The 25,770-nt window shown below is 43.9% G+C and overlaps 1 protein-coding gene across 5 annotated transcripts in view; it reads right to left on the bottom strand.

The window, feature by feature from the left end:
- Positions 1-1,649: 1,649 nt before the first annotated feature.
- The window catches only part of usp2a (ubiquitin specific peptidase 2a), a gene marked incomplete at its 5' end in the record, with an annotated part of 47,273 nt that continues 23,152 nt past the window's right edge, over positions 1,650-25,770 (bottom strand). For 2 of the 5 annotated variants that reach the window (XM_080459408.1, XM_080459409.1), the window contains 11 exons: positions 1,650-2,667; positions 2,760-2,880; positions 3,119-3,223; positions 3,780-3,858; positions 4,493-4,573; positions 5,592-5,695; positions 5,811-5,875; positions 7,858-7,968; positions 8,056-8,167; positions 8,385-8,508; positions 9,861-9,911. In XM_080459408.1, the coding sequence (XP_080315534.1) occupies positions 2,583-2,667; positions 2,760-2,880; positions 3,119-3,223; positions 3,780-3,858; positions 4,493-4,573; positions 5,592-5,695; positions 5,811-5,875; positions 7,858-7,968; positions 8,056-8,167; positions 8,385-8,508; positions 9,861-9,911 (1,038 nt within the window). In that variant the 3' untranslated portion in view covers positions 1,650-2,582. Of the gene's footprint in view, positions 2,668-2,759; positions 2,881-3,118; positions 3,224-3,779; positions 3,859-4,492; positions 4,574-5,591; positions 5,696-5,810; positions 5,876-7,857; positions 7,969-8,055; positions 8,168-8,384; positions 8,509-9,860; positions 9,912-24,039; positions 24,196-25,770 lie in introns of those variants that run through there. The other 3 variants (XM_080459412.1, XM_080459411.1, XM_080459410.1) reach the window with 3 other exon arrangements.

The following is a 25,770-nucleotide window of genomic DNA, read 5'->3' as shown; positions in this document are numbered from 1 at the left end:
TGCATTTTGTCTATTTAATGTTTTATAATGTGGGTTTTTATTAGAATGTGGTCCATAAGTCTCTGTGGCGCAATCGGTTAGCGCGTTCGGCTGTTAACCGAAAGGTTGGTGGTTCGAGCCCACCCAGGGACGAAATGCGTTTTTGATTTTCAAACTGCAGTTTGATGGATTCCCACCTGACGTGTTCAGACAAGCTTCTCTGAACAAATTACCAGTGACTATGTTTATTGGAGGTCTCTCGTCCATGTTCAAGGTCTCTGAACTGCTTACTCCTTCATCAGGAGCAGGTAACTCTGATATTTTCTCTTGAACATACACAGTGCAAAATTAACAATCACCCGATTATCCTAATATTTAGTCATTGTGGTGGTAACTGAGTATTAATTGTGAGATCCGAAGAATCTCCCTACGTGGTATGATTTAAAAAAGAACTAAACAAAAAAAATAAAAAACTCAAAAGCTGCTGGTTTTGGATAAAGTGGACTTGGTTCCAATGAGGAGGATCTCAGTTTTATTGCTGTTGAGGGTGAACCAGGTTTTTATGTCAGAGATGCAATCAGTGGGGGAGGAGGGTTTAGTGGCGAGGTAAAGCTGGGTGTCATCCGCCTAGCCGTGGAAATGTATGTTGAATTTGCGGAAGATATTGCCAAGGGGAAGGAGGCAAACGATGGAGGAGGGGCCCCGGGACATGGGGCACACCTGTGATGACGGAGAAAGGGATGGACTTAGAAGATTTCAGTTGAGTGAACTGAGTGCGGCCAGAGAGGCAGAGAGGCTGGAAGTCGAAGATTTGGTGTTTCCTTTGTGAAGCTGTGCTGCAGAAATCCAAAGCTTTCTAGGCAGGAAGGGAAATCTTTGGCGAGAGGGAGGTTGGTGTTGCCCTTGATATTGAAATCGTCCCGGCAAGATTAAGTTGGGTGAGAGAGAGGAGAGATATTCTACATTTTTCTACAATTTCCTAAATAAATAAGAGTGAATTGTTACCCTCATATTGAAATTCATCAATATGTCTTCACGTGATCAATCAATGTTAAAATATAGTTGTTTTGGTTAATTTCATTGGTTCTATGCTTATATTAGTCACCATTAATCCTCACATTAATATTTAATAGAACTTATTTAACTTTAATTTAGTCTTACTTGATATATTCTCTTTATTCTGTGTGGAGCAACGGTGAACAGAATTTCCCTCTGGGACTAATAATGTATTACTATTCTATTCTCATTTCAAATTCTGCACACACACACACACACACACACGCACACACGCACACACACACACGCACACGCGCACACACGCACACACACGCACACATGCACACACACGCACACAAAAAAGACAAAAGACTCGGAATAAAACCACTGCTTTGTTGAATTTTATTCATATATATATATATATATATATATTTATATATATATTTTATATACTCGTGTGTTTGACTGCCACTGTTAAAAAGTGTGACTCATCACATCATCACCTGTAAGCATAAATAAGAACTTTTTTTTCTCTCTTGAAACCTGGTAAATAAACCAACTGAAAACAGTTAGGGGGTCATTTTCAGCACCATTGAATAGTACATTCTCTATATTGCATCAGGATATAAAAATATACAGATATAGTGTGTTTGTTTTTTTTTTTCTTCTTCTTTAAAACATTCTTTCCGTGTTGTTCAATGGCATGAAACAAGAGAGGAAGAAAAGAGCCCGTCCGGACGGCGGGGGGCTTGTCAGTGTCCGCTCAGGCCTTCACAGCACTTTAAAACATCAGTAGCAGCCACACGTGGGAGAGACATGAAAACGGGGGTCGGAGGGTCGTCCTCACAGTGACCTCCACCACGTCTGCAGAGAGAGGAAGAGGAGGAGGAGGAGGAGGAAGAGGGGGATGGAGTGCATGTGGAGGGAAATAAGAGGGCAAATCCCAGCAGACGGGTCGGTGGGCTGTGAGTTCCTCGTACTGTGACACCAACCAGTCACACAGCAAACAGTTCATCCACTGTCCACAGGGGGGGGGGGGGGGGGGGGGGGGGGGGGGGGGGCGTATTGAGACGACGCCCCCCCCCCAACGCCAACAAAACAAACAACAAAAAACATGAAATGAAGCAAAAAAGAAAAAAAAGAAGTCCGTTTTAATGTTTCGAGGCAAACGAGGAGATGAAGGCGGAGAGGGGAGCTGAGCTCGTGCTGCATAGAGAGGGGCGCTTCTGACGGGGTCACATGGTCGCTCAGTGGGATTATTGCCCTGTGTCAGCCTCACACACCCACACACACACCCACACACACACACACACACACACACACACACACACACACACACACACACACACACACACACACACACACACACACACACACACACACACACACACACATATATACACACACAGTACAGACAGAGAGGGGAGCGGGGGGGGCTGGTTGATCAGGTCCCTGTGTTTTCCAGAGAGTTTCCAGAGTGTGTGTGTGTGTGTGAGAGAGAGAGAGATATGTCCAAATATAAAAACAGAGCGCGGCTGCAGCAGCATCCTTCTCCTCCGCCCTCTGCTGGTCGGAGTGGTGCCGCGGCCCGCCGGCCTCCAGCTGCCTCACATCCTCGAGGACGAAGCCAACTCGTAGAACAAGACGTAGGCGTCGCTGCTGCGCACTTGGCTGGAGGACATTGGCGTTACTCTGAGAGAGAGAGAGAGAGAGAGAGATGGATGGATGTTGCAGTGTTTATATGGTCGTCCTGGTTGAAACCTGGAGGGCTGTGAAACACTCACCTGGAGTCATTGAAGGTGTACCATTCTCCCGAGCTGGGGTTGCGACAGTAGGCTGTGTAGTGACCGCCCATCGTGGTGCCTGAGTGGTTGGACACTGCATACAGGTTGTACACTGCGTTTACTGCAAACACACAAACAACTGCGGTCAGTTTCAGAGTAACTTTCACCACCAAGGGGAACTCATCTGGAGACACATTAAAACCTTCCCAACAAAGACTCGTGCGTTCGCCAACACCGAGCGACATTTAAAGCATATCTACTGAGTCCTGAATCGGAGAACAATGTGACGCTTAAAGCTAAACGGATCATTTTCCAGCAAAGTGAATTATTTGGATCTCAGTCCGTCATGAGGGACTCACTGCTATTTTCAGATGCAAACTCCCGCAGGTCCAGGTCCTTCATGGGGAAGTTAACAAAGGTGGACAGTTTGCTGGTTCTTCGTGCTTCAGAGAAACGCTTCAGGTCTGAGGGGGAGAGCCGGTCAAGGAAGAAGAGCTCTGCATCCCGGGGATCATACAACACATGGAAACACACCAAGGACGTTTCTGTACCACTGATCTAATGAACCAAAGCTTGAGAAGCAGCTGTTTCTATACTGCGTGGAAACGTTTCTCTAAACTTGAACAAATCCATGATCTTAGTTGTTGATTACAACCACTTCATATTCTGGACTTCTAATACATGTCGAGACTGTATTTAATATTCTACTGTTTACCATATTTTAAATAATATTTAACTGATTTATCAGTTTGTTTCCCTCCTTTGTTTTATTCAAATTTGTGTTTTAAATGTCATTTTAAAGCAGTTTAACTTTCATATCTCCGCTTGTTTATTTGAAATCTAAAAGGCATTTTAGATTCATTCATTCATTACAAACAACAACAATTCTTTTTTTCAAATCAAAAGTTTTCTTGTCCTAAATGGTCCAGCTGAATCCTCACAGTGTCGGTTTCTGTTCCACCGGCCGATATCGGTCTGTACATGTGATGAAGTGTGTCACACATCTCCTTGAAAGGATACGCAGCACTAAGATCTTGGGGAACTTCTGTACGGTGAACTTCTTGGTGCATCTCCTGCGGGCTTTACACCTGTAGCACGTCTGCGAGGAGCAAACGGGGTGAGATTAAAATCACACACATCAACACATGGAGACACACTGAAGGCTGACGATGATATCACTTCTTTTTAATAATGTTTTTAAGGTGTCAGGCGGATTGTTTGTGACCTTCATTCAAACAAACTAATGGAAAGTTGGCTCATAATGTCAAAAAGCAAGAAGTAGATGCAGTAATTGAAGAGCCTTTTGTTTCTAGTTCCACTTCAGATTTCCCTCTTCCCCTGCCACCAGAGGGCAGCATCGCGTCACTCGACGCACTGATTTGGAGCTCTGAAGGAGTGCTCAGTGCAAGTGTCAAACACATTTTACACTTCTTATCCCCCATTTTCTTTCAGTCTGCGTGCCTCAAGTCTCAGTGTTGGGTTGTGTCTGACCCTATTAGGAGATATGAGCAAATTCCTTTTTATGAATTTGACCACTTGCTTGGTGGTGTGGACAGATTGGAGCCGTGGGGTCGAGGTGCGGTGATGTTTGACACCCCTGGCTCTGCACATTGTGACAAACCGCTGTATTTGTAATCAACGTTTAAACGATTGTCTCTCTGAACATTGTGATGTGAAAGAGATCGCAGCTCGGAGCTGAAGGTCAGAGGTCGTCTGTGGCTGTGGAAACCCACCGGCTTCTCGTCTCCGTCCAGGACGTCCTCTTTGGTGAAGAGCCGCATGCAGTCCATCAGACTCACCTCGCCGTAGCCCTTCTGAGCACAAACATAGACGCAGTCACATTAGCACACACACACACACACACACACACACACACACACACACACACACACACACACACACACACACACACACACACACACACACACACACACACACACACACACACACACACACACACACACACACACACACACACACACACACACACACACACACACACACACACACACACACACACACACACACACACACACACACACACACAGAAAGCACAGATAGAGACGGGAAGAAAGCAAAGAGCTGCTGTTAAGAGCTGAGGACAGTCACCAGGTGTCGGGTGATTTTTAACTCAAATCACTGGAGGACAGAAAAAGAAAGACACACACTCTGGACCGCTCAGTGTGCCGACGTGTGTGTAGTGACCTTCTGGGACCTGTTGTGTAACTTTCTGACATGTCGGCGCTAAAAGTCCACGTGTGTGGATTTCTTCTCTTCATACTACACTTGTGGGGTCCCGTCTAACAGGTGTGGACCAAAACACTCTTCCTTACATGTAATTGAGGATTAAGCCGTGGCTTCAGAATTCACAATGTAGTGACAACGGGTTCAGCGTTAAGGTCAGAGTGAGAATCATTAAGATCCTAATGCGAGTGGAGACTCTCAGGGTCTTATCCAACATTAACACATTGTTTTGAGACGTGGTTTGACGCCAGTATGAAGTTAAGACACTTATTTCAGATATATTATGTCAATAAAAAGCAGCGCTTCAGAGGTAGAGATCAATTTCCACACTGATCTATCAGGACTCATTATGTCAGCGTCTGGACAAAGACTGGAGATAATCTGCTTTAATTAGATTTGTTTCTTATTAAGAGTCTCTGTGTCATTTGTAAGTGATAAAAACCAGTATGACAAGGTATTTTACAAGTTACTGTAATAATGTTACTGAAAGTCTTACAAAAAATCCTGTTGTTTCATCATTCATAATAATTGCGTGTGTGTGTGTGTGTGTGTGTGTGTGTGTGTGTGTGTGTGTGTGTGTGTTCTAACCTTAGCGATAGGTAGAGAGAGGTCCCAGAAGGGGTCGAAGACGGTGGAGCAGAAGCCACAGTGGCTGCAGGTCAGAGAACTCTTCAGCTGCCCAACAAAAAGATCTGCAACAGAATGAAGAGCTTTTATTTCTCCACTGAAATAAATCACAATATAACCACTTACAGATTCTGAGTATTTCCCCCCAAACAAAACCAAACGTTGGCCCCTTCCACTCACCCACTATCTTGCTGTCTTCTCTCTCTAGGTATTTACTCCACATCTTCTTCCCTTTCTCCTCGTCGCTGCGGGACAGACGAGAGGAAACGTCACAGACGGATTCATGTCTTCATGTCGGAGGCAGTAAAATGGCTGCTACTGTCAGAGATTATGACCCTGACCTACTTTAATCCAAACATACAGGTGGCAGAATATCGGGAGATTACCCCGACACCCTTCGCCTGAAGATGGGAAAGGCTTTGGGTCAGGGTTTAGAACATTTCATCACAACTGACCCGGTTTGAAAACCCTGAGATTAACTGTGCGTTAGATGAGTGATAATAATATCCAAGAAGAATTGGAGCATTAAGCTGGTCTGTGCTGTGGAGAGGCAACACCCCGACACGGGAGGTGAAACTGGCACGCCGCCTCAGATTAAAGCTTAATGACGGAGCCTGAATGATTCATGTCGGCTTCATGTGAATCCTGTGCTAACCCTCCACACATTGCTCAGTGCTCGTCTCCAGATGTTCCGACTGCAGGTCAGAGACAGAGGTTTGAATCAGCCATTAAAACGTTTCACCGCCAGAGACAACCTGAGGTCAAACGAGGACGCTAACTGGGAAGGAGTAACATTTTTTATCACTTGGTTGGTTCGACCTCAGCAGCAAATCGCCTGAAACCATTTCTTGAAATAGTTGTTCAAACAAAAGCATTAATCTTGTTATTAAAAAAAAACGTAAGGATTTATTTATGAGTGGAGCCCGGCTGCTAAACATGTAGGACACAATCTGAGACGCCTCAGAGACATTTACTCTGCCCAACGACTATTCCTCAGACCCCATCAGAACAAGGCCGCGTTCACACGACAACGTTTCAAGTGACAACGTGGCGGTTTATTTTGCGTTTTCGTTTCGGAAAGGTTTTGTGTTTCCATGGCAACGGTTTGAAGACGATGTCCATTTCCACGGACACACCTTTCACATGACAGGCCACGGCGCTGTTGGTTGTTTTTGTAATGGAACCGCACACATGCGTAAAGAACACTATGAACATTAAAAATGGCGAGTATGCAGACATTCGGATGGACAGAGGACGACGCTGGATTGTTATTCCAGCTGACTGTCAACTATAAAACTAGCAAGTCCCAGGAGAACATGGACCGGGAGCCATGACGTTCTACATCACCATCTACTCACGCATGTGCAAGAAGAACTCTTGAGGAAGGCCGTAGAATGCATGAGCAGTAGCAGTGTTTCTGAAAGGTTGTATTTTAGCCCAATTCCACGCAGGCGGAGCCTGAGCAGTTTCAAAAATTTCCACCTTGGGAGCCGTTTTCAAAAACTTGTGTTTTCAGTGGCTCGGAGCACCGTTGTCATGTGAACGGAACCTATGAACAGTTTCAATCCATAACCACCTGAGCCCCTCCGTGAAACGTGATGTGCAACAACCCCCGTCAACCAGAAGTTTTAATTAGCATTCTTTGTGTTTTCTTAATTCATTTCATCCCATTGTCCCTGAAAACAAGGAAAATCGTTTCTATAGCATGATATTCAATTTGGTAGCATTCAGCAGCTAAACCAGAGGCTCCAATCCGGCCTGCCAAACCACCAAGCAAATTGTAAATATTTCAAAGGAAATATAGATTTTTAGATTTTTTTTTAACAAAGTGAGCTACCGGTGATGCGGCCATGGAAGCTGGATCCCTTGTTGCTATCAAACCAGCCTCAAAGCCATGCTGTCAGGGGGAGTTTTGTAAAAACAGGCAGAATCCAACAACTACTGTATTTTGTATCACTAAAATCGGCTTTACGTTGAGATTGCAGTCATTTTTTGCAATTAACTGACTTTTTTATAAACATATACTCTGCGCAAAAATGGATTAAGTTTAAATGTTGTCATGGAAATATTTTACTGTCCGTGGACTAAAATGTGTTTGACACTCCTGAGCAAAACAGACGGTTTGTATACTGCACTTTGGGGATGAGTCAGTCTTTTCTCTTTGTGTTTTCCTCATACATCTCCCCGCGTGGTGTTGTGATAGTGAAGGAGCAGGTGTGATACTCACGGCAGGTGGTCGAAGTCCTCCATGGTGCCGCGGGGCCGGACCGTCACCCTGTTCACCTCGTTGTGCAGGCCGTCCAGGAGGAAGCGCAGGAACTCCTGAGCGTCCTGCTGGCTGCAGCACATCAACACCAAGACTTTCCTTAGTTTCTGATCTCTACACTCGTGTTCTCGTACGACAAGGGAGAGGGACAAAGCTTACTTGTATCCTACAAATCTCGGGGCGTATCTCTGGATCTGAGTTTTGAATTCGGACGGGCTGACCGCCTCGCTGCTCGACGACGTCCACATGGTCTGTATCAGCTTGGCAAATTCTGCCGACACAAAGACGCTGCAGTCATTCACATGAGTCGACGAGGAGGAGAACAGAATCAGAGTTATCTGCTCATCAAAGCAGCTGATTTCCCTCTCTTGTCATACAAACTCTTAAAAGATGGGAGCTAAAAGTCCCAGCGTCCCCAGGGGACGTTTCCGTCTTCCCTGACATGCTGAGGGATGCTGGCCTGAAGGTAAACAGTGTTTCAGTCTCACCTTCCATGAGGGCGGTGTTGGTGCGGCTGTTGTTGTTAAGGTCTCTGCGGTGCGAGTTGTGCAGGCAGTAGTCTCGCAGGCTGTGTGTGTTGCTGAGACACTGCAGGATACTGTTCATGAAACACTGCCGGGGCACAAACAAAAACAGAGCAGCACAATCAGAGAGCGTAGAATCTGGAAACTGTTGGCGTGTCTGACACACGTGACGTCATGGCAACCAGACCCCTCATCGTCTGCTTTTTTTTTTTTTTTTCATGAATGAAAATGCTTCTTTTAGTCTTTGTGTTTTAAGTTGCTATTAAGCATCTGTACAAATGTAACTATAGTCACCTGAGCTGGACTGTATTGATATTGCTTTAGACAGTAACTACTATTAAAACGTGAAAAACATGGTGATCGTTACTAAACTTTCAGTTACTTCATTACTCGATACCTTGGTTTCAGATGAAAGTTGCCATCGCGCTCTGTCCTGCTCTGAGCCAGCCGTTACTCGCCCAAGCTACTGGCTTCAAGGTTACTATTTCACTAAAGTACTTTTTACTGTGGGAAAAGGGTCGCATGTTTCCTGACGTTCCACTTCAAGTAACATCAGCATTAGCCTGTGTCCACATCAGGCACATGAATGAATGTTCGCCTCCTTTTCTAAGAGCTGTTGGTCTGTTGTTTAGTGACTGCTTCTTCTCCAGGAGTGAAGATCCAGATTATAGAGCATCTTCCCCCCAATAACATCCAGTTTCACAAGACTGACTTTACGAGGAAACTCGGCACTAGCAGTACCGAGTAAAGTAACTCCACAACTTTGAGAACAACTAGTGATTAAAATCTGCACAGCAATCGTCTGAAGGAGTTTGAATCTGCCTACAAATACCTTCACAGTTTGAGCTTCTGAGGCAGTTTATGTCCTCGATTATTTCTTAAGATCTCAGCTGGTTGCCTGGAAACCACTCCCTCCAATACTAAGTAGTTTTTCTCTGTTTTCTTTTCGGACAAAAACACATCAGTCACTGACTGACTGAAGCTGTATTTACACAAAGTGCACTGGAATTGTTTTAAAAGCTGAGCTGGAGTTAAAAGTCCTCGGTGCCGGGTTAATAGTTTAAGATTTTAGGAGAAGAGGGACCGACTGCGAAGTGGCGTTCACATGTGAGCATGAGGTGCGTGTATAATGTTCTCGTCACGTGTTCACATGAGACACGTGCAGTTTGGTCAGATCAAATCAGTCCTCCCTGGTCCATAGTTCACAGCTATGTGATTAGGTTACTGAAAACACACACACATTTATTTTGGGAGCCTGTTGCCTGGCAGACACCGGGCTCCACACTGCTCACAAGTCAACAAACAGGTCCCAGACATAAAACAACAGGATTCTTTCGAGAAATCTTATGAAAATTTGTTGAGAAAATGGTGAAACCACGACAGGACTTTCGTTTTAGGATGGCTCTTAGGAGACTTTAAGTATCAGGGTCCACAACTTACAGTGTTTCCTAAGTTCTTCAGTCCCACCAGGCCCTGGGCACTCTTTGAATTCTGAAAGACAAAAGACACAACAGTAAGTCTGTGTTGATTAGCTGTTTACAAACCATCACAAGCAGTAAGAATGATTAAATATCCAGGCCTCTGTCAGCTGGTGTTTCAGACTGCAGTTAATAATCTGTACCTTGATCATCCATTAAAACCCAGCGTACTCCCAAAGGTGTGTGAGCATGGAGCAGATCAGCTGTCATCCGTGTGGATTCAAAGTGTGTTGAGTGTACAGCAGCGTTGACTTGTACTGTGCGAGTGTCTACGAAAGGGATGCTTTTTCTGTGGTGACAGTCAGGCCAATTACAAAACAAAAAAAGAGCATGACAAAAACTACTGCAAAGATTTAAATTTATCTGCACAGTATGTCTTTTAAATGTGTTTTTAAAAACTCACTCTATAGAAAAAGTGAAATGGTCTTGAAACGACTCTTCACAGTTGATGTGTGTTCTCTAACTGTGTTCGGATCATCATGTACATTTCCACCGGCTGCGTCTGAACAGTGCCGATGTGTTTGTGGCTGAAGAGATCCAGACGATGAGTTCAAAGCAGACATGTGACAGAGATGTGATCCGACTCCACTGTCGCTCCACGAATGACAGGCAGGAGCTTAATCCTGCGGAGCATTATCGTGTTTTGTGTGATGTGGCCATCGCTTCCTCCCATAGTAATCGCTCCCAGGTGGCAGAGATCAGCAGATACCACTGGAGCACAGGGAAGATTTTGATCCATACCGCAGCTCCTCTCGAGGTAAGTAAGCCACGATCTGGAGTAAAAGGCAGCAGATGGCGGAGCATATTCCCCCCCATCTCAAAGATCTTGAAATGGTGCAGAAAGCTTTGGCAAACTTATGTCATCACTTGCTGCAGTTAAATTGCATTACATAAGTTGAGTGGTTATATAATGGAGCAGCGATAGGAAGAAATAACAAAGGGGACGGGGGTGGATAAGGAATGCACTTGACGAGGAAGCACAAGCAGCAGCTTCAGAAAACATGAAATGTGGAACAACAACATCCAGCATGACAAAGACATGATGTTTTCAGCTCCTGCATTATTCACTGAGCTATCTGAGGAAACCAATCTGTCCGCATGAAGTAGAACAGCTAAGGCCTAAAACAAGGTTTGATCAGCTTCAGCGTCAATTATACGTCAAACGATAATTATTCCACCCTTTGGGATTAAGGATGCATCTCTTCTTTACAACCAAACTTGTAGTTTACAGCTGCATTTTCTGTCAGAAAGCTTTGGGGATTTAGCTTAAGAGGCAGGAAAATGCTTGTGGCTGAACATGAACTAAGGAACATTCACAGTATTCTTTCCTTCACTGACAGATTTGAACACTGAATGTGAATAGCAATGTCTTACAGGAGCCACACTCTTCTCTCCACTTCACCTCTACAGAAAAGCCATTACCACAACCACCTGACTCTAAATGAAAAGTCCAAAGATGTTTAGTAGTGTAACTAGACAATGAATAAATAAACAAATAAAAAATTAGGTTTCTATTGTGTGTCAACTTCAGCTGCAGTTTTGATGAATGATTAATAATCATAATAATAATGATTATATTTAAGTGTTCCAGCAGTGGATTTTACCAGTAGAGGATCATTTTAGTACATTAATACTAACAGGTACAGGCAGGGCTGCCTTGTATTTTCCAATGTGAGTCACCCGATCCCACAGGCAGCTGAAACCTATCTTCACCAAGTGCTTCCTGTTACCCTCACCTGTGGTGAAGCCCATTCAGGCTCACTGAGAGTGCAGGACCACCATGAAAAGTGGCCAAATCAAAACTCCATTACCGAATGGGTCTGTTCTTGACTGTGTGGGCTCTGGTAATTAATTACTTTAAAATGCCAAACAACTGAAGAAGAGTAACTTAAGGGGCGAGCGAGCCGGGGGGAGAGGAAAAGGGAGGGAATGGGGAAAAATAGGAAAGACAAAAGAGGGGGAAGGTTCCTGTACATTTGTATGCTTTGCTTTACTGTATTTGTTTCTGTCACTTCCCTTGTCCGTGGTTTTTGGGTTTTATTTTGTGGCTTTGCTCCTAATCCCAGGACGGAACTGAAATGAAAAACCTTTTTTGAATTGCCTTCTATTTATTCATGCGTTTATTTATTGTATTTAATTTTGTCGCAATATTGCACAGTAAGGTGCACAACTTGAAATAAAATATTTAGTTAAAAATAAAAAAGACTGACAAATTGAAACAAAGCATGAGAAGATGAGGAAGCGTTTGTGTGCTTGAAATGAAATACTGCTGCCATTAGGCCTGTATGGGAGACGAAAGATGAAAGTAATTAAAGTGAGATAAATATTCAGGACGGTTTTCTTTGGGGACAGGATTATGATGGGTTATATAATCTCTTTAAGACTGTATCATGGCTGAAGGACTGTCATTGGTTCTCAACTTGCACATCACAAACAAAAACTACCTCCAGATAAATCTAAATCTGTGATATCAGCCTAGCGATTGCCTCCGTCTGTGAATCCGCTCCCAGTACCATGGGACTGATGCCACAGTTGCTAGGTGACCGCTGCGTCGCATCGTGCCGCATCTGCAAGGCCTCAAATGCCCCAAAAGACTGAGTTGAGAGGGGCAACTTTTATCATCATGACGGCCAAATAAACCTGCATTTTAAACTATTTAGGCCAGCATGACCATGAAACCAGACGACCAGAAATCCCCCTGCAGCCTGTACAGAGTTGTCCAGCAGTTTGGTCACCCTGTGACCGGATCTCTTTTTTAACTTTTCACTTTTTACTCAATAACATGTGTGTCTTATCTGTTCAACCATGTGAAACAGGACAACAGTATTGTTTTGGTGATCTTTTCAGTCTGAATTGTCCTGTGATGGACTGGATGACCTGTTCGGGGTGTATCCTGCCCTCGCCCATAGTGAGCTGGGATTGGCTCCAGCGTCCTGTGACGCTGAACGGGATAAGCTGTATAGAAGATGGATGGATGGACTGCAAAACCTCCTGCTGTGCATCAGTGTGATTACTGTTTTGTAATTATTGTTTTGTAAGAAGTTCCTGGAGTGGGATTAATGAAGAGCATGACAACCTGCTTTAATGTTTTTTTTTTTCACCACACTGGAACATGTCAACATTTTTCACTACAAAAGCCAGAAAACGTCAGAAAGTCATGAAATATATGACCACAACGGTCCTGAGCACACGGCAGATGTTTTTAAATGGCTTGCTTACCCAGCACCTCAAATCTATTTAATTTACAACGACATAGACATAGGGCAGCCAGATCTGACACTAAGCCAGCTACAAGCTGCAAATTGACTTTTTGCTTCACTAAACTTTTTTCGTATCGACTTTGTGTGATTAACCCGATATTTCTTTAGCAGTTTATCTCAATGCTGCATTGATTTGTGGGTTCTAAACCTTTTAAATGAGGTAAATCTGAAATCTTTATGAAATAAAGTGCCCCAATGTTTCTGGAATGGAATAAGTGACCATGTGAAACGTTTTAGAGCATTTTTTTGTAAAGCTACTTTGACCTTTATGTGAATAACTTAATAATTCTAAAACCGTTTAAAGGTTTTCTTAATTTACTTTTCAGATAGATAGACCCCACCCCACTGGGGCTGCCATGGGCAAGCTACTCATGGTGGCAGTCTCTAACGCTACTGCAGTTGTTGGAGACACTCGCCAAATGCTGTAGAAAGTAAACAAAAGAACATACAACCTAGAGCCTGCAAGAGCCGGGGCGCGAGATGGCTCAATGATTGACAACACGGCTACAGACACAGGAACGGACATGACTACAAGAACGAACAAGGCACATGAGACAACGACAGCAGCAGCAGGACACTCCTGCACCTGTGGCTGAGAAAAAATAACATCACTTAGAGGGTTGAGGATCCACCAAGGAAAGAGAGGATGCATGAGGAAGCAGAGGCTCGGGACTCGCACGGACCAATACTTCTTACAAAGCAACCAGTCAAATCGGTTGATTGAAGCACAGTGACGAGGAAAACAACAATGGCGGTAGTGTAACTTCACGGATGCCAACTGCCGCTGAAACCAAGTGAAGAAGTGAAACAGTCATCAGGGACAAAACAGCTGCTGATAAGACAGAGAAGGAAACAGTCATCAGGGACGCTCCTCCTCACAGACCCTTCCTCAGTGCTGGGTACCTCAACGGAGGAGTGACGGAAAATCGTAGCCGGTGGTTGCGGTTTTGTCAGTACCATCCACAACATTTTCAGTGGGACCACACAAAAACCCATCCCGCCCCGTCCCGCCCCGTCCCAGCACAAAAACTGCAGTGGGACCGCGGCGACAGCTACTGATGATGTGTCCCAAAATGTACATCCTTCCAATATCTGAGACACGGCTCCCATGCCACTCTCAAACGGTACACCTCTTGTGACTACCATCTTTTGAAACAAAAGACAATCTAACATCGTGTCCCGTGTTTAACGATTCTGATTCTTAAAACACCAACAAAATATATGCAAACGATTTTGCATCATATGGAGCAGAAGTGATTCTATTAGATAAACCTTTATTAGTACAACAAGTGAGAAACTGTGGGACTAATAAAAATGTTCACAGTGCAGATGTATGACAATCCAAACTCTGCGGCTGTAATCTGTTTGCATTTCTGCCTCTTGCAGGAGGCGGAGACAGGATGCGACAGGAAGGAGAAATGAGAGGGAGCTCTGCTGCCGGGCTTCTGGACGTTCACATGACTGGCAGCATGCTCCGTCTGCTCATCAGCAAAGTGTGCCTGCAGCTTATCTCGTTATGAGCACTGATACAGGACCGGCTTTTTTAGTATTACATAAATAACCTCCGCCATCTGCCTCCCGGTCAGGAGGAATAGGAGGTATATACAGCGTGCAGGAGGGGGGTAAAAACATGGACACTTTAATTAACAACAGCTTATCTAAATCCTAATTTCTGCCAGTTTGCCTGCGATGAATGGAGCTCGTTGTTAGCCGGGATTATATAGAATCAATACACAAACATGCAAACACATGGCATTCCATGAGAGCGCACACACACACACACACACACACACACACACACACACACACACACACACACACACACACACACACACACACACACACACACACACACACACACACACACACACACACACACACACACACACACACACACACACACACACACGTCTGACTTTGCTGCACTCTGCTGAGTAATGCCAGCCACGGCCACTCTCCCAAAAATAGCTGCTTTGCTTTTAATAACAAGCCAAGCGCCCGTCCGCCAGCAATTGGCTGATCCTTCAGCCAGCGCCAGCACACGTCACCGCCATGCAACAACGTCTCTGACTCTGTATCCATGGCAACGCCATTCTTACTTTCTTTTACAGAACAGAAGGCTGAAAAGATGCTGTGACATCAGAGTGTGTGTGTGTGTGTGTGTGTGTGTGTGTGTGTGTGTGTGTGTGTGTGTGTGTGTGTGTGTGTGTGTGTGTGTGTGTGTGTGTGTGTGTGTGTGTGTGAGATTGACGATCACGAGAGTTTGCATAACATGATGAAAGGAGCAAATCAATAAAGATTGTTTAAAAAAAAAAAAAGAAAGTTGTAATCCTCTCCTGCATGTTTCATTTCCATTTACTCATGTGATTATCTGTTGCATAATTTTTCACAAAGTTTTTTTTTTCCCAGTGCATCATGGGACAGTAAAGCTGCTCACTAAAAGCCACTCTAATGACCTTTTTTTTTTTTTTTTTTTTTGGTGAGTTAGCAGCTCTCCTTAGAGTGGAGGAAAGCAGCTTTTATTGCGAGCTTGAGGAAAATCTCCCAAATCTCACTGGAGGGATTTCTCCGGCCTCTCCATTATTTATAGTCATAATGCCAACATATCATGGAGCGTTAATGAGGGGGGAGCTTTGTTTGCTTTAAAAGTGACAGAGGTTTCGTGAAAGAGCAAAAATGAATGTCTCCCTCTTTAATCCTGCAACCCTGATTGATGTAAACTAGCGTGTGTGAATGTATGTGTGAATGAGAGACAGGATCCAGGACTCATCAGCTGCAACTCGGATCGCAGCCTGCAGCACCCCTGTAATGATAGATAATTCCGTTCTGCTAATTCTGCCGCGATTCTTCTCTATAAGCAGCTGAAAGCAGCACACAGTAGATGTGGGATTGAAGCCATGTGCTGACAGAGAGGTGGTGCAGTGTGGAAATTTCACACATTACAAAACCGCAGGAAAAAAAAACACATAGAATTAAGACCCAGGCTATTTTATGCACCCCGAGATTTCTCTGAATGCTTTAATCTTAAACCTATTTCGGATGCTGGGACAAGAGATGTTAAGAAATATGCCAATGTTTGATTCACCCTTCATGAACGGCCCAATAACCAAATAGTTTAAAGTGTTCTAACGCTACAAAAATGTATGTGTCATTGCATGCTCACAAATACGGTTTAGTTTCATTTAAAGACTGTTTGAAAAGTTATTATATGCTTTTTTAAAGTTTAATTTTGGGAATCCCTCTAAAGAAAACCGGAGAACGACGTGCTTTCAGCCCATCATGAGATGGCAGCATTGTAATCTGTCGTCAGCCAATTATGTGTGAGAAGAAGTCAGTGAAACAAGGAGTCAAAAGCAACCAACTGCTGAATTCAAAACATTTTACCACAGATATGTTTCTACCTATCAGTTACAATCCATAGACAGTTTTTTGGGAATCAGTACCGTATCAAGAAACCTTTTTTTTTTCAAGGCATTTAAACCCAATAAATGTACAATTTTAGCAGCTACACACCAGCATCCTGTTGTTTTAACTTGATAAATCCTGTCACACTCTTAAAGTCTTTCTCGTGGTGCAGTGTGGAGAGCTCATGACTGTAGCAGCACATGATCCTCCACCAATTCTCACGGCTTTTCACATCGTAATGCATCCCACCACACTGCAGTCACACTCTCAGTGGATCGCTTCCGAATTCCATTCAGAGTATAGTAATGAAGCTGCGCATGCACTTCATCTGTCTGATTGGCTCCAAGCTATAAATCAAAGGTGAATGCGTGAGAGGAGAGGAGTAAAGAAAAGGATGAGGAGAATAAGAGGAACAAAGGAGGGGAGATATATGAATGCAGCAGTCACAGGGGGGAACATGCATCCACTCATCGTATTCCCAGTCGTTCCACGTGAGCAGGCTGGTACTGTACACAAAAGAATTGAGCCCTGGGGGATAACTTTGTATAAATGGTCTATTCAGAAATAGCAGAAGTAGCTCAGGCAACCAGTGAGCTACTTTTGAAACACTACTCCTCTGAGGCTGAAAGGCTTTGGGTACGCGGAGACATTAAAAAGCATTCCAGGTCGGAGCCGGCAATAAGAGACACAGGAAATGTGCCTCTGGCTCGCATCCAGCGTCACTTGAAGGTAAAAGCCATCCATCCACTGCGCTCAATTAATTCAGAGATGTGTGGCCGCAGACTTCAGGGGTGGAGGAAGTGGGTCAGAGCAAGGTGAGGAGGCTGGAGAGGATGGCCTAATCCCCGATTCTGGCCCTGCCTTCCAGAGTGACACAGTGAGCGAAACAACAAGAGAAAATAACCCCAAAATCTGAGTGGAATCAAGAAATGCTTGTCGTGCTTTCATTGAATCATCAGTTGATGATGGACAAAAGATAGTCAGGATCTTACCGCCTCCATCCAGAGGATGGGGATTTTTAGGAAGCAAAAGTAGATTTCATGTGGAAAAACTACCTAGACCAACCCAAGGTTGACTAGAGCAATGTAGAAGATAGCAGAAAAAGCACATATGAAATACACATTTCTCTCAACATGTCGCACAGATTTTTTTCTACCAAATGGTAGAGACCCTTATTTTCATCCTGTTGTGGCAACTCACTCGATATCCTCTAAGGGCCTGTTCACACGGCAACAATTTCAAATGAAAAGACAAAACGTTCATTGTGAAAAAAAGCTTTTTGAAAATGGCTCCCGAGGTGGAACTTTTGAAAAAAAAAGCTTGCGCTCCATTGTCGTGTAAATGGACAAAAATGACACATTCTGGAAACGCTCGGGCGCCGTCCCGAGTAGACAGCGGTATTGCTGCTACTGTGCACCACCGGCGTGTTAAATAGTTCGTCTGCTGATGCGCGAAATGGACAATAACAACAATGTTTGTCTCCAGAGTGTCATGACTCCCAGTCTATATCCTCCTGGAACGTCATAGTTTTATAGTTCAATCACTCATAATAGCTATCCAACTTGGTCGTCTGTCCATACAAATGTCTGTGTACTCGCCATTGTTAATGTTTAATGTTTGCTTTTTCACTTGAAACGTTGTCATGTAAACGGGGCCCAAGAAAAGCTTGTCCAATCTCTGCTTCATCCAAAACTTTAAGGTGAAGCCTAACACAGGAATACACTCACTCTCACCAGCATAAAAAAGCAGAAGGAACCTTCAAAATAAAAGTAACAGGCAGTTTCCTGATAACGGGAATCCCGGGACGATTGAGTATTTAATTAAAAAACAAAAAAACAAAAACAAACTTAAAGGAGACATATCATGCTTTTAAATCCTTCCTTTTTACATATAAATCATACAGTTGTGGTCTATATAAAGCGGAACTGCAATGCTTGGGTCTGAATTCCTCATTATTAGAGCTCCACAGGCCCCTTTTCTACCCCTTTTCTGATGTGCTTCTGAGAGCAACTCGTTTTGGGGCGGTCTCTTCAAATGCAAATGAGACACTTCATACCCCGCCTCCTCTCCAGGTTGCAGAGGTCACACTCGGTTCAACGTCACCCTGTTCGGCCATCTTTGTAGTTTGATAGAACAGATACAATTATCTAGCGGCGCAGAAACTTTATATTCACACATTATTTACAAAATGTCAACAACGGAAGATTTGTCCATCCAGCCATACATGTTGGAGCCAGAGTCGGACCCGGCGGAGCGAGATGAAAATGACGATGATGCACCTTCAGAACAACGTCTTCATATGGATGTAACGCAATGGTGTGTTACTATATTTACACTAACTTCTCCATCCATGCCCACTACTACAATACTGCCTGTATTACAACGACTATTTAACACAGAAGTTACATTATAATCTAAAACGAGCACACAGCGCTAACATATGAAGACGGTGCAACTGCTAATGCTAACAAAACAATGACAGGGACGTCTTATCATCACACTTTTTAGCGTTATATACAGCTTACCGAAGTGCTCTGTTCGTCGTCTCCATAGATAGAAGGAACTGACCGCTCAATCAGACCAAGTCTTTCGGCAAATCCTTCTTTACACTGGCGGAGGTTGCTGAAGCAGTCGTCCTTAAAGTGCTTCGCGCACACAAAAATGACCTTACCCACAGATGTGGGTACATTTCTGTGAAAAATAAAACTCAACCAGGCACTTCGAAAAGGTTCTGATGCTGGGAGACGGTGTAACGAAGCTTGTGGGTTACTACATCCAACAACCGAACATTTCGACTTATCCTCTCGTAACTTCGGCACCCTTAGGTTGGACTACAAAATCGCAGCGAGAAACAAAAATGGCGGATTGCTCGAAGTGTCGATGTCCTAATTTGGCAGTTCCGCCGGGAATACTGTGACGTCATTGTTCAAAAAACGTAATAGAGAATAGAAAAATCGAAACGGATCGCAAAATATGACCAAAACAGAATATAAAGATATCAACGGAGCACCTGAAGAGACTACTTTGAACTTTTCTGTACTTCTAAACACTCTAAATATACAACAACATGCATTTAAGGGCTAAAAAAGTGGATTTAGCATGATATGTCCCCTTTAAGACAACACTCAAGTAGAGAGCAATGAATGTTAGCATGCGAAATCAACAAAAACAACTTGGAGGCAGTGTTGTTGTTGTTATGACATGTCTTTCACACACAACCCCCCCAAATCCATTTGCCAATTCTGCTTGTGTCTCTTGGGGCTGTAAACTTCACACCAGCAGCAGGATGCCCTGGTCCACCTGGCAGAACAGCCTGCCAGCGCCTCATGAGAGAGAGAGAGAGAGCGAGAGAGAGAGAGAGAGAGAGAGAGAGAGAGAGAGAGAGAGAGAGAGAGAGAGAGAGAGAGAGAGAGAGAGAGAGAGAGAGAGAGAGAGAGAGAGAGAGAAAACTGTGTTCTGACCCGTCTTTCTGTTTGGCAGACCATCATAAACAATCTCTCGCTCACTCTCAGCAAATTACCTCTTCTGACACCGTCAAGTTTTTCTCCCACGTGAACAGTGTGTCCGGGTTTCAACTAGAAGCCCTTGAAATGACTTGATCACGTCTTGCAGCTGGAGGGCTGGTCTTCAGAAATCTATTTTCTGACCCCAAGCGTGTCTTTTGGAGTCGTAAACGTAATTGTAAAACTCCACTTTTCTCAGCAGGACTGTGAATGTTTCGTTAACTGCAGTACAGCATGGCAAATATTACAATTGTTTGTGTTGTATTAGGTTACAGTGTGTGTTTAGTCGTCTTGTGACAATAGATATATCACATCACGTTTTATAAGCAGTTTCTGCACTCAAGCAGGTTAACTGATTTTATCTCCTTGATATCTTCTTACAGAACTTCAGATAAATATTCCTGCTATCATCCCATGCACTGTCCTCTGGGTTTTACCCAGCAGTCCTCACACTACAGCTAGAAAGCACGTGACCAGAGAGAATAATGCTGTGGCTTCTTATGTAACAAGATCTACTGATCTTTACACATGCGCTTCACTCCCGGGAGAAGCATCCTGCCGCACTGTTCACTCTCAGGCTCGTGTTTACATTGTACTGAGGCCCGAGCCTCATCCTGACACACAACACTGGAGAAATCACAGCACAAGCCTCCACGAGTGGGCCGAAGAGAACCAAATACTAATGTGTAAATACCATACATGACACGCTGGGCCAACTTACTCCCACTGAAGTAGATTCTGTCTCTGCAGTGAATCATCGCTCAGCACCACATGCTGTCCTTGAATCTCAGAGAATTAATAAGAAATGCTTTCAAAAGCTCTACAGGAATCCTTTAAGTGGGTTAACAAATGCTTTTCTCAAAAAACAAACAAACAAAAAAAAAGGGTTATTTTGATTGTCCATTCTATAAAAATAAAATTCCTTTAGAATAATAAAATTAAATTAAACTAAATGAAATGTTGCTTGCAGCTGCTGTGAACTTATCACAGATTTAAAAGCTCATTCTTCTGCTCCTGATAGAACACACTCCACATACAATGATGATGAGCCTGGTGTGAAATTACAAGCAGTTCATGATGCCTTTCAAAGACACATTAGGAGGAAGCATTTATTTATTGTTTGTGTGAATCAGGAGGGGATTGGTGTGTTTAGTTAAAAAATACAGAAATAAGCAAATCATGTTTCTTTTAGTTATTCATTCATGATTAGAAAAAAAAGGTCAAAATGATGCACAAAGGCACTGCATTCACTGCATGTCAGTGATACTGTTACAGAAACTACAATTAAATAAAACATTTCTAAGTTTTTGTATGAGATCGCATATGTGCACTTAATAACGTAGCACAAAATGTAAATACCTTGAGGAATGAATTATCGCAAAGCACAAGTTGGAAATCTGCAGTAGGAAAACTACCTTTGACCCAACAGCTGCTGCACTTTTATGGCAGAGAAAACACACACACACACACACACACACACACACACACACACACACACACACACACACACACACACACACACACACACACACACACACACACACACACACACACGTGCATGCATGTCTCTTGTGGTTAAATTAATAATTGCAGACACTGAGAGAAAGCTGGAACACGTTTGGATGTTTCTTCCACACGCAGCGGGCGGTGTTCAGTGGTGTTCAGTGGTGTTCAGTGGTGTTGGTGGTGTTAGTGGGGGGAGTGGAGGACAGATGATTGGCCAGAGCGGACGGAGAAGGAGAAGGACAGAACAGGAGGAGCAGGTGGACGCTGACAACAAAACAGACAAGCACGCCAAGAGCTGGACGGGGCCTGGCTGCCACTAAAGTGTATTCTAATGTAATTTATCATTACATAACAGAAGCTGGCTCACAGCAGCTCTGCTCCATGCTGCAGGAACACACACACACACACACGCACACACACACACACACACACACACACACACACACACACACACACACACACACACACACACACACACACACACACACACACACACACACACACACACACACACACACACAGTACAGACCGAAAGTCATTCCTCTTCTCCTGCACTGATAGGGACAAGTACAGCTGACATACAGGCTTTTAAACCCCACTTTAATAAGGATGCATGTCTAATTTCCATCTCGATTCATCTCCAAGGTTGCAGACAGAGGTGTCAGCTTTGGCCGAGGACACACATCAGACCAGGAAGTCAACTCGGCTGCTGACAGCATCAGCATTCATCAAAACTATAGTTTAAGACATTTCTTTCTTTACATTTGTCATAAAATGCATTAATTGAACTGATTACAAATTACACTTTCAAAGCACACCATTGTCATTGTTGTGTGCTATTACAATTTCGCCAAAAAATGTCACAAATATTAAGATTAAACAATTCCAAATGATAAGCCATCCAGAATTGTCAATTGTTAAGCATCTGTAGATGTGATTACAGTTCAGTCCACCACAAACTACTGTGAGCAGTGAGATTATTGACTTCAAACAGACCACAGTGTGATGTTCTGGAAAATAAACATGCTTCCTCTGACCGGTGCCAGTTTTATTATGTATCCACAGTTATTTGAGACCAGAAGTCTCAAACCTGTTGAAGATTACAACTATGGGAAATAAATCCCATAACATCAGTCTGATTTTGTAAATAAATAAATAAAAAAGTTAGAAAGACTGTTCAAATTCAGTGCTTATGTCTTTTGTTAGGATCTACACAAGCTGATTATGGGAGGTGTTTTTTTTAATATATAATATACATCGATATCAGTAAATATTGGTTGTCAGTATCGGATAGATGTTTAATATCATCTCTAGTAATTAGTCATTAAAGACACTTCACCAGCAGACCAGATAAATTCCATCCAACAAACGTCTTTAACTGTAACAGCTCATACATTCAACACTAAACTCCCACTCACGCTGCACACAGTCACAAACTGTGGTTGGAAGCCTGATATCAGCTGTTTTTAAAACGAAAGCACATTGAAGTTTGAGAAGCTTTTACATTTGGAGCAGAAGCAATAGTAAGTCATCAATAATTTCCCTGTATTTCATTAAAATTGTGATGCTTTTTGAACTGAAATTTCTTTTTTCTATTCACCTTCCATCCATTGTATTACTGCTTTCATGACAAACCATATATAACAACAAATTTAACATATTTTAGATTAACAAACGCAGAATAAAATTAGCTTTGATAACTCGGTTGATGTTGGTAAAAACAATGATATAGATGTATGAGACGATATTATAGATTATCTACAGATAAATCGACTGAATTCAATAATAATGAAAAATAAATAAACCCCAGTCAGATCAGCCAGAAGAAATCAATGGCTGCTGTAATCCCGCATGACCTCTGTTGTCAATGTTTGTCTGTACATCCTGTACTCAGACCTACATCTCTCTGTTGTTGTCCATATGGAAAGAGGAGGACGAGGAGGAGGAGGAGGAGGAGGAGGAGGAGGAGGAGGAGGAGGAGGAGGAGGGACCAACCTACACATGCTCATTGTTAGAGCAACCAGCATCAGAGCATCCTTGCATGGTACAGATACATGAGGGTACATACATAAGTGTGGTGTAGTAAGAGGAGGAGGAGGAGGAGGAGGAGGAGGAGGATTAAACTCAGGTTATATAAACTGTGACCTGCCGGCTACAGGCCCTCTGAGCCTGGCACAGCTTAACTCCACAAATGACTCACATCGACATTCATCACACAACATACATAACACAGAGGAATAAACATCTGTCCTGTTTCCAGTAAACCTCCACACCACCAGTCCGAGGACCACAACACTTTACAACCAATGTGCATTTTCAACCATGAAAACCTGGTGAAACACTGCAAATCAAAGCAACATTAAAACCCAGTCTCCTTCTTAAATCACTGTCTTATTGGTATGTTGTGTCTCGGCTCGAGTAATAAGAGTTAAAACAATCCCTTTGTTGCCAGATGTGGCTCTCCTACCTTGGCTTGGTTGATGAGGAGCCCCACGAAGGTGGAGACCAGCACGGATCCGGACATGCTGCCCTTCCGCCGCATCTCCTGCTTGAGGAAGGGGAAGGCGGCGGCCGGCGGCTCCTCCGGGAGGGTCACGGTGTAGGACTGCCGCATGCTCGGCATGCTGGCAGAGGGACGGAGCCGTGGAACACCGAGCTTCACGGAGCTTCACAGAGATACACGGAGCTTCACGGAGCCGCTGCTCTCCGGGTTAATGAACCGGCGTCGGGACAGAGAGGCGCGCGTACGATCGGGCACTCATTCATTCATATACCGGCTCCGAGGACCTGCGGCTCTCCCTCTCAAGTCACGGGATGAAGCTGGTGATGGAGAGGAGGAAGCCCGATAAAAAACAGCGAGTGATCCGGTCCGCAGGTGAGAGTGAGTGATATCCATCCAGCGCACAGTGCTGGGATTCCGTTATAGAGCTCCGGAGCTCCGCCCCTTGTGGCCCGGGGAAAAGTCAGCCTCCGACCGACGTCAGAGCGCCTCGAGCCGGCGCTCGTCACTGTCCAGCCCCCCACCCGCCCCCCCTGCACGTCACCGTGAAGGACTCACGGGTGGTCCAAGGAGACTGCCTCCACACCGAGGATGGGGACAGCAGAGGGGCCGACAGTGGACCAGCTCCATGACACACAGAGCACGAGCTGCATGGCTGCTCACTGCAATCTGCAGCTCGAACATCTTCAATGTGGATCCAGTGACTCACAGAGTGGAGGTTCAAACCCTCCCAATGACAGCAGGGACAAAGAAAAATGACAGCTACAGTCCGACAGCCAAACTGGAGACACTTCAGACAGATTTACGGCTGCGTTTTATGTTCCAGTCTATTAAAGATCACTGTTTTGACACCTCTCACAAAACTTTATGAATCATTACTGTTCAGAAGGCGTACTACTGACACAGAGCGAGAATAAAATGATAATGAATGTGAACAGGCTGCGGTGGTGTGATGGTTCACGGCTTTTAAATGTGTGTAGATTTTCTCCAGGTATTCTGCTTTCCTCTCACACGCCAAACACATGTGTGGCGAGTGCATGGACATTCGCATGGACATATGATGTGCAAACTATTACAGTACAAAGGGAAACTGTCATCGTCAATCAAAAACAATAATATCCCAAAAATCTGTTTATGTTAAAATCGACTGTTCAGGTGCAGTGAAACCTCAGACTTGAGAAAAAAAAATGATGGCAGTGTGGAAACAAGTGGCAGTACAGTCTAACAGATCAGAACAACTAAACATGCTCCAAACAATACGAGCAGCCAGGATGGAATGCTCCAGTTTAATGCAGAGGAAGCCAAAAACTCAGAATACTCCTCAGTATTTCGCCAAAACACTGGCGTTGATAGCTGGAAGGAAAACTGTACACAAGTCGGCAGGTGTTGCCTCAATGTTTTCAAGTTCCATGATCGCGTATAAGCACGCAAAATAGGGAAATGATCCAACCCGACTGAGTCAGAAGGGCTTAACAGCGTGCTGTCACATCCATTTTTAGTAAATGAGGGTTGATGTTTTCATATTTCTGACTCAAAAATAGAGTCAGGGTGGAAATATCAGGAGATGCACATTTGTTGATTCTGTCCACCTTGAAAGTGTTTCAGACGATCTGAAATAAAACGTGTGACCTGACAGACTCCCATTCAAGAGATTTTCAAAGAAAGTTCCCCAACAAACACAGTTACCTAATGAGACAG

Source organism: Lipophrys pholis, assembly GCF_963383615.2.
Source record: "Lipophrys pholis genome assembly, chromosome: 3".
Taxonomy (NCBI): Eukaryota; Metazoa; Chordata; class Actinopteri; order Blenniiformes; family Blenniidae; genus Lipophrys; species Lipophrys pholis.
This window is presented reverse-complemented; position numbering and strand designations above follow the sequence as displayed.